The sequence below is a fragment of the Penaeus vannamei genome, chromosome 14 (genome assembly GCF_042767895.1).
Source record: "Penaeus vannamei isolate JL-2024 chromosome 14, ASM4276789v1, whole genome shotgun sequence".
Lineage (NCBI taxonomy): Eukaryota > Metazoa > Arthropoda > Malacostraca > Decapoda > Penaeidae > Penaeus > Penaeus vannamei.
Window position 1 is genome coordinate 21,094,011 of NC_091562.1, and position 10,370 is coordinate 21,104,380.

Genomic DNA, 10,370 nt, shown 5'->3' on the forward strand with positions numbered 1-10,370 from the left:
CTCACTTACTCTCTCTCTCTCTCTCTCTCTCTCTCTCTCTCTCTCTCTCTCTCTCTCTCTCTCTCTCTCCACACACACACATATTTTCAAACCAAGCAAAGTAAACAATAGCAATCTAGCCGTTATGTTCATATATCTGAGAACTGTTATTGCATTTTCCCAAAATTTCCCAAATGATTCAACAGTATCTATAATTTATGATATGATAAATGCAAATGTAACTGCATTTGTCAAGACAAAAATTGCACCGTCAATTCCAGGCTATACGCCTTCAGTCTTGGGGTTAGCGAAAAATTTAGCAAAATTTGCTATTCCACAGCTAGCCATTTCTCTTTTAGTTAACTTGGAATGTAATTATAGTGAAAATTACGAAATTCAAGACATTATGATAGCAAAGAACAACTGTCGATCACACACTTTATGATTATGAATTCATTATTCGTTTCGGGTATTTCATTTACAAAATGAGAACTGTCAATGAAGATCCTATTGGTAAAGTCGCAACTGTCAGCTGATATTCATAATTCATGCTCGAACAAAGTGGTTCCCAATACTTCAACATTCGCGACCCCCTTCTCAAACCGACATTCCGCGACTTGCGACATCAGCCATTATATTATAATGTCTAAATACATATCTTTAGCCTAAGATAAAAAACAACAATATTCAGCAATGCATACAAGCTTTATTGATCTAACTGTAATGCAATATTCGGTGGAGACATGGATTGTTAATATATGCTTAATACGAACTTGGACGAACGCTTTGCATATTGGCCTATGCGACCTCCAACTAACCCTCTGTTTGGGATGACGACCCACCGGCTGGGAACCTCTGCTACAGAGGTGATTGCGTTTATGACAACTGCTCGTTTTCCTTGCAATCTTATTCTAAAGATTGGATGACTTTAAGAGCACTATTCAGTTCACGTGATGATGCATAGCGTCGCTTCGACTAATTCGTATGACTATTTTGTGGAACCTCACATATGATTAAGGGTTGCAATAATAGTGAGGTACAACGAAAACAGTCACGCCACCGCCGCGCCTTTCTCACAAACAGCTCCTCCAAGAGATGACGTCACATATCCCGGTGGTTCAGGCAGCATCTGCACTGTGTGAGAAAAGTCTGCTCAAGCTACAAGAATACCTATTGGTGATAATCACAAACCTGTGCGTTTCCGACATGCAGAGTTTCTGAATATATAATTATACTTGGAAGATATAAAAAAACAACTCATTCACCAGTCTAACCCAGTGATAATATGCATGCCTTAAGCTATATAAAAATATGTAATAATGCATGGACTGTGATTAAAAATAAGGGATTTCCTTTTTTACCCAGTTTTCTGAATAAATGAAATATGAGACTTTGATATAGTACGCAGCAAAAATGCAGTGCTGATTAATCAAACATCCCTTTTCCCATGAACTCGTTGAAGTTGTGGGCAGTAGCATTTTTTTGAAAGATTTATGTCTGCATTATCATCTTTATTATGACTTCAAATATAAAATATCAGACCTGGAAACACGTAATGTAATAATTTACTCGTCCCTTCCCTGGCACAACTCACAAATGATTTTCTTTTGTCCGTAAAGCAAATCATTAGTATAATTGCAATAACAGGCCTTACAAACCATAACTACTTCCTTCTCCGTTTTAGGTCTTAGAAATCTATTTGAAATCCGTCCTTCTCTTTGCTCTCACAACTAAGGCTATGGCCATTAACAGCATAACAAGGCGAGCCCTTCATTTTTAATATATTTTTTCACGAGTTAATGATCCTAAATGACTAATTCTAATCTGAATTCCCTGAAGAAATGGATTCCTGTCCCCGGGGTATTGTCATATGAGGTTATGCGACTGCCGATGCAAACAAGCAAACCACGAAAGATTCTGAATTACATTTTGATACATTCTCTGGAAGGAAGGGATCTGTAGCTCATGTGAGTGCAATGGACTTCCGGTAAAACAGAGCGAGTAAAATAATGTCACAAAACTTCCACGTGACGCAATGCCCAAGAACATGAAATCTTTCGGCCGTGGGGTCACGATCAGTCTTGTTCGTTAACTGCTGCTGCTTTACTGAAGTTCTCGTTTCGAACTGAAATGAGATCATGAAATGGAAACGTTCACAAAACTTATGGCCGTTATGATTTGAGATTCTCGTTATTCCAGATACATCCTGTTAAAATATCGTAAGTAATCATTATATAAAATTAGTAATTTTTTATAATTTATAGATGTATTTAGGTTAGGTACAATATGGCGTCTGCATTTTTGAACCTTTGGAGCCCTATCTGAAACATTTATGACTGGTTCTTTCTGACTGGTTGGAAGACTCACAGATTACTTTTTTCGATACTTGTCTGAAAGGAGATTGCTTAAAAATAAGCATCAATTTAGATTCATACCAGAGCTTCGTGTGCGTCATAAAGAAGCATTTATTGATGCAGAATTCAAATCAGTGTGGTTGAAATGGTATATTATTCCATTATGTGAAACATTTCAAATCATTATTATTTCTTATTGCATCGTACTGCTGAATATTAAACACATGTTACATTATTACATCACTCTGATTAATTAACCTCAAACGTTTCTAACACACACTCGTTCGGCTTAGTTCTTTTATGTTTAATTATTTTCTACAATCTCGGATGAAGCTTTATAACTGCGGCGTGGGAAGACAAACCATCTGTATGCCACAGTATCTCCAGTTCAAGGTGAAGCTGCAAGATGAAGTTTACATCCGAATCACAACGATCTAGTGTGATAATCTCGTTCTCATAAAAAAGCACAGTCTGTCTGCCACATGAACGTGGATTTTATAATCACAACAACATCAGGATATCACAGGCATTATATAATATCACATGAACGACGTAGCCTCAAAGCATTCTCAGTCACATTTTCCTTTCATCCCGGAGCTTTGGCTTGACAGCAACATACGCGTCATTTATTCTATGGCACAATGGCAACCATTCATCCAGATCGAAAACATGTTACAGAGTGCATTCTGGTCAGACACGGCGGCTCTTACAGGTACATGGCATCGTCATCGCGGTCGTGCAATGACGTCGCTGAGCAAGGTCAGCTGACTCAGTCCTCTAATGTTCCATCTTTGGCACTGTCAGGGGGGCTAGATTTGGTAGTATCATTATACTTATTATCAATATCGTAACAGTTATTATTCTTCATCGTTGTTACGAAAATTGGATTCCCTTCCACTCATTATTCTAATATTGCGATTTTATAGGTGTTGCAAATTTCTCTTGCATATTTTTTTCTCTATAATCAACGTTACCACCAATTTAGTTGATTCTGAGTGTCATTAATTTGCCAGTCATTGCCACTTTTCTTTGCATTATCATCTCTGTCGTTAATATTATCTTCGCTACCTTTTCTATGCATTTCGGAAGGGATAAAAGCATATCAGCATAGTTCGGTGTCATCATGAAATAAACCTGGTGCTCCGTGGCTGTTGCTGGCCGGGCCCTCTACATCGAGAACCAGATCCGTTTCATGGTCACACAACGTACATGAAATGATGATGAAATAAAAATGAGAAAAAGTTTGCCTTGGCTTATTACTAGATTAATTTTTTTAATGGTTCAAGTTCAAAGATCTGCAGCGCCATGCCATTTTCACTTTGTCTTCACAACTCTGGAGCTATCACTTAGATGGAGGAGGGTGCGACACCACCCCCGCCGTTCATCATGGCTTCCCGGTGGTCACACAGACGAGGGGGGCACCACCACGCCGCCAGCGATGAGGCGGGAGCGCTTAAGTGAGCAGGGCGGGCGAGGTGGAGGCCGGGGGCGCTCCCTTGGTGGGTCTGGAGGAGAGCTGAAGCAATGTAAGGTAGACTCACAGAACTCCAGCCCATATGCGGATGGACATGGGAAAGCCTCGGGGCTGGAATGGGCTGAGGTCGGATGGGCGGCTGGGGTCGGATGGGCGTCTGGGGTCTAATGGAGGCCGAGGGACTGAGCGGAGGAGGTGGCTGAGGTAAGGGCAGAGACACACATGGGGGCGGGATGCCCAACTGTGTCTTGGCCAGCTGATTATCGATGGGCCCAGCCCAGTTACGCAGCTGAAAGTCGTCAGGTTCAACGCCGAACTTTGGCTTCATGGAAGGCATGACGGAGACGGGGAAGTCCTGAGCTGGCAAGGGGCACCGCAGAGCCGAGTTTTGAGGTGGCGTCGCGAAAGTCTTGAGAGTATCGGTGGTTTCGTAGGATCTATTCAGGTCGAAACTGCGGTCGGGCTTTACGCGAGGGTTGACGGTAGTGTGGGCTGTGGGTGCTGGAGTGTAGAGGGGTGAGGGTTCATACCCAGGAGGCTGGAAGGCAGACGGACGTGTCTCCGGGACTTCTCGTGGGATGGAAGGTTGTGCAGGACTCTCTTTGTACCGTTCCAACCAACATTGCTGCAAAGCCGGTATACAGTCATACGTCAAACATTTCTATGAGAATCAAACATCCATTCCCGTACATTCACCTTCTCTGTTGCAAATGCACGAATCCTTATTCAGATGCTTTAAACACTATGAACATATATTCAAACTAGCAAAATGAATAAATCAGCGCATGTGTAATTATGTACCAAGGCCACGTGCACCGAGAATACCTACCGTGTGAGCTGGTTCGGCGATGGGAGTGGGTGAAGAAGCAGGTTCGAGAGGCGGGGGGGGCGGGGAAGTAACCTTGGGGAAGGATTCTGATGCAATATCCTTTCCCTCCTCGTCTTGAGGCGATGACTCTCCAGGATTGTCGGGCTGTGTATCTGGGGATTCCATTTCATCAGTAGTGGCATCTGAACGTCCTGCTGGCCTTAAGACAAATTCCTGAGGACTGTTCCCTGGCTGACTGGTGACCTGGGCCCTGGCGGCGAGTTGTAAGTCAGTGTTTTAGAAGAGATTGAGAGGTCAGCAAAGAGACCTTTGTGGAAACATGAAAATCCATGAGTGAGGGGAAATGGATACAATGTGCTCACTTCGTCATGCAGGGAAATCTGACACAACATGGCAGCAGCAAACCTAAGCCGTCTTTTGTAGGTTCAAAGATGTAACTTGTCTGAGTTTGGCTAATGTCATTGCTCGTCATAAACACTGATTGGCTGGTGAATGCACTACCCGGCATAGGGAGAGTTAGGGAAAACTATCCAACACTTCATTTCATACAGTACACTCAACTTCTCTCACTCTTTTCTTTTCTCTCTCTCTCCCCCTCTCTCAATTTCTCTCATTTTCTCTCCCTCTCCCTTTCTCTCTCCCCCTCTTTTTTCTTTTATACACTCTCTCTCTCTTTCCTCCCCTTTCTCCCTCTATCTCTTACTTTCCCTTCCCCTTCTCTCTCTCTCCTTTTCTCTTTTACACATCTATCCACCCTTTTCTGTCTGTCTGTCAATCATTGTTCCCAAGGCTGTATATCATAATAAATATACTCCTTTGTATGGAAATAAAGACAGAACCTGTCATTTTAACATTTTACAGATGAGTACAAGGAGCGTAAAGTAGTCAGAAAAAAGTATCATTACCCTTTACACCATCTAATATGAAAAATTAACGGTGTTGTGGAATAGGGAGCCAAGCCAGCTAGCACCGTAATCCTACGAATGTAGGGTTTGAGGTACAGTAACATGTGCTGGAGTCATTGGAATTAGTGAAATATGAGTTTTATCAATAGTATGCGAGAAAAATATACAATAAAATCGAGTGGCAACAAGTGCAGATGGAAAAAACGAAAAAGAGTGATAATTAACGACCTAGAGACGGCGCTAACAAAGTTTATATATCCCACAGTTCTCTACATATATTTAAGCCCTATTATGGACATGAGCTAAAATAAGGGCCGTATGAAAGGATTAAATATTTCCCAGTCTCCCTTTTCTGTGATTTCATGCTTATCCCTATTGGGAAATGAGAGGCAAGACTAATTCAGTTTCCAGTCAGATTGTTTCAGGGCTGAAATTTTACAGAAATTCGTCTGCTAAACAGAAAAAAAGATTACCGACAGATGGAGATGCCATAACGGATCCCCCCCACCCCATAGGCTGAATATTTGTTATTTTTAATGAATACAAATGGCTTGATGCAAATGAAAAGTATTTAAAGCAATATTAAAATGTTTTCCTATGTTCAAATAGATTAACATAGATTAAACATAAAACTTGCTGAAACCATCCTGGTATGAACTGATGTCATCTGGCAGACCGAACGTCAACACGGCGGAAATTTCATCCGATCTCACTTCAGCTCGGTCTTCCAGCTGGGCATCACCAAAGGCAGGGCCACAGTTCCATAGAGTGTCTTTACACCTTCACCCCTGCAACACACTATGAATAGTCATACTTATTTTTTTAAATATAAATCGTGTACAGGTTCAATGTCGCACTTTTAAAGTTATATATCTAATACATTTTCTATAAAGTGGTGTGGGTGCATTTCATGTTGTCACATTGTTGGCTTAATAATGTATTTATTGTATATTGTGCAATGAACAGTGCAATTAACAAGAAAATATGGCAGGGAATCCTATAATTATGAGAATCTAACCCTACGCACTGTAACTGTAATCTAATATTCATCTGCGTTCTCTATCATCTAATGTTTAGAAAACGGCAGAAATGTTACTGCGGAATAGCGGCCTGCCTGTCATTAATGTACAGGAAACATTTATTTTTTTTTCTCAAAATCATGCTATTTTTACAAATGGAAAAATAAAAATATGGTAATCACCATTTCGTTTTTTTCTGATTTCCCTCCCCTTGCATGACAAATGAGTGATTATGTCTTCCAATGTTATCTTCCATGTTCATTTTTGAGCAACCCTCTCGGATGTATAATAAAGTTCAGCTGTTTGCATGATTTTTTTTATAATGATATATACTAGTTCTTTATTATCCTTAAGAAATTCTTAGAAACTCCAGAAAATCGAAGAATCTTAAAATATTACAAATGTTTCATTCGCAAAAATGCTGGAGAAACAATTATTCATAAGATAACAAGAAAGCGTAAGTGCGGTCTTGGTAAAGCATTATAAAAAAAAAAAAAAAAAAAAAAAAAAAAAACAGGAGTGAGTTTACTTTAAACCCCTAACGTCTATTCTCGCAATTTTTCAGAAACAAGATTGCTCATTTTAAAATTGAGTAATTGAGGCAATTGCTAGAAGTGAGTTGGATAAAACGATACTCGGATAGTTCATCCCGAGCTCAATTTATCAGATTATGACGAAGACGAAAAATCAAGACTTTTTGTCATGATTTATGGTAAACTAGAGCATTTCATGTGGAACCGGTAAGGTAACAACTGATAACAGCTTAGTTCTTGAAACATCTACGATAATTTAATGAATTCAACACCTTTGAAATCCCTCGAAATTCTGAAATCCCTTACAAATCCTTTCGGAAATCCCAGAAATCTCATACGCTATTTTGGGTGGTGAAATGCCCTTCGTCAGAGGTCATGCAGAGCTGTATTTTGCTTTACATTAAACCCGTGTATACCTAATAACAGTTAAATCTTGTTAAACGGGTATTGGAGATGATGACAAATGTTTTGTTCTTATTCGCCATCAAAGTCATGATGAGACTGAAACAATAAAAATATTTAATTCATTTTTAGATAATAAAAGATAAGCAAAATTATAAATACACAGGCAAAAGAACGCATGGTCATCGGAATGTAAACTTTGATTATTTTGTTCATTAGTCTCGGTCCTCGATTAACGTAAAAAGATCGCCATATGGCAACTACCGATGGGAGGGGTTACCAAAAGTTGCTTGACTGAAAGCTTGACTGAAAGTAAAGGTAACGACACATTTTTCTGACTACATAAATCGGTCAGCACTTAGATTTTGAGCTGATGTGGTGGTGTTTTCATAAACTTATTCCGGTATTCATTCTCCTAATATATACACATATATTTTTGGCGGATTTATATAAGCATGTCTAATGTAATTCACTTTACAAGATTTCGCTTAAAATTCATAATATGCATTGCTATCTGTTATAAAACATTCAAACTTTACATACACGCTATTATCAATATACAAAAGGAAATGAATTAATTGAGACACCTTATGTTTGAAAGTAAAAGTTCCCAGATATTTCCAGTGACAAACAAAATCGAAAAAAATCTCCCATTTCAAGGTTTGTTTCTTTGATTAGATACAGCATGATCTAGATATATTTAACGCATTTCCGTTGTAAAACAGTTAGGCTTCTCTGGTGGAAAAAATAAGTACAATAGGCACGAGGTGGTGATCTAGTATGAATTAATAACAAGAAGTTTGACAAGCTGCAAAAAACTTGAACATCAAATATCGATTCATCATTCTGAGATATCAAAAAGATACACAGTCCAAGGGACGAATAATCAAACGTTATTTGGCACCATTATCTCCTTACGGTTATGTAGCTTACAGCCGTGCCCCTACGGCCCATGCGCAGAGAAAAGGACCCTAGTACCAGCCAAGGCACCGTAGAGTAAGGCAGGGGAGAGCATCCCTAGCAGGTTACAGCGAGCCATGGCATTTTTTCAGCCTTTGAACAATTAGTACATCCTTACAACTAGTGTTTTGCTCAATTATGTTTTTTAGTTGTGTATGAACCAGTCGTGGGCTACTAAATAAGGCGGTAAGTGTAATATTCCAATAACAATGTCCTTTGTTTTCGTCAATAATCGTGTATCTCGCTCCAACCCAAGTGTAGTATCTATAAGCAAGGCAAACACTAAAACTAGTATAACTACTGTCTTCGCCACGGATGTCATGGTTTCATTTACGTTTCTATTATTACTTTTCTAAATCATTATTTAATTATTGTTAATGTAGTTTAAAAAGGAGATTACTTCATATATACAGGTATAATTAAACCTGTATAATTATATTCCAAATATTTTTGTTGAATTGGTAATTGGTATGGAAATCAAAGCTAGAGTTAGTCTTGCAATATTAGCCATCCTTTCGAGGAGACAATACTCCGTTACTAAATCACATATAAGTCCTGCATTAATAATTCTAGAACATTAATTGAAAAGTTTCATTAAGCCATGGGTGGATAGTGTTGTGTTTATAAACAATTCAGCTGATTACCATTTACGGCATGTGATTGGTCAAGATTTCATAAAAGTCACCTGAAACAAAAGCTGTGATTGGTTACTGAAGATCCGACTCGTAAGTGATTTACGTCGGTGCAGAATTCAGAGTGCAAAAAAGGGGCTGTCACACTATTCTAGTCTGTTCAGGGATTCCTTTACAGAGGGGCATCTTCCCAGCTGCGACAGAAAGCCAGATAAAAACCCTGTCTAGAGCGGCATCGCTTTGTTGTTCCTTCACCCCAGCTAGAGAGGGAGAAGAAACTATGATTACATATTACCTGACTGTCTAAATGGCGATTATTCTATCATTATATATTATAATTGTATTGCAGAAATAAGATATGCATTGCAATTAATACTTGGGCCTCATTAAAACCAAAGATTATCCAAACGAACAGGAAAGCAAACACACTCACACTGACAGCCAAAGACTCGGGTCTTTTCAGACTGTATGACATAAACATTATTTAAGCCCTGGTTGTCAAAGTGAGAGCCAGAGAACAATTGGAATTCCATCCAAAAATATGACAGTAGTTAAAAAAATGTGATGAACAAGAATCTTAGCTTTACATGGGACATTATCGTACGACTGGCATGACTGTGTCATGACCGACCATTTATTTTACTCAATTTCAGTTAAAGTATTTGCTTCTTTCCAACGTAATTCCATAATTACGTCTCTCATGCATTACTGATTGCACTAATAGCAGTAAGTGCTATTGGAAAGAATATTTTCGGATTTTCTGTTGAAATATGTGGTACTATGTGGGATAGCTAACACGGTTGCATAATAAAATGGGGATTGGCTTTTATAAGTCTTGTGTCTTCTTCCTTGAATCTTTTCAGTCTTTAGTATATGCGATGATATTCATAGAATCCACGACTATCTTCGATGCGAAATTCATCCACGAGGTTATTGTAGACTATTTGGTCTTTTCTGGGACGATGTTTCTCTATGGGAGGACACTGTGCATAGTATGACCAATCTCGCTCTGTAGCTGACAGACACTGCGTGGCTTTCTAGGGACCCCTGGCAAATAAGAATAGTGTGACCGTTGCTTAAGGCGCCGGGAAAAAAAACGTTTGTGTAAGGGAAGCTAAATCCGAGATACGGCGCCTAAATAAACCGGGCAGTGACGGGTCGCCGCAGGACGGTTAATGCCTCCAACGTGGATTTAGTTGATTAAGGCTCTTTTGAGTGTCCGGCCCTTGGTATACAGAAAATCTATGTTGTAAGTTATAACTTTTCCAGTAGTGCTATACACT

General features: G+C 39.3%; 1 protein-coding gene across 1 annotated transcript in view; it reads right to left on the minus strand.

The window, feature by feature from the left end:
- Positions 1-2,420: 2,420 nt before the first annotated feature.
- Positions 2,421-10,370, minus strand: part of LOC113812202 (uncharacterized) — a 73,310-nt gene continuing 65,360 nt past the window's right edge. Inside the window, exons 4-5 of the mRNA XM_070129454.1 lie at positions 4,637-4,886; positions 2,421-4,432 (exon numbers count right to left, since the gene is read on the minus strand). Coding sequence (XP_069985555.1) covers positions 3,680-4,432; positions 4,637-4,886 — 1,003 coding nt within the window. The 3' untranslated portion in view covers positions 2,421-3,679. The remainder of the gene's footprint in view (positions 4,433-4,636; positions 4,887-10,370) is intronic.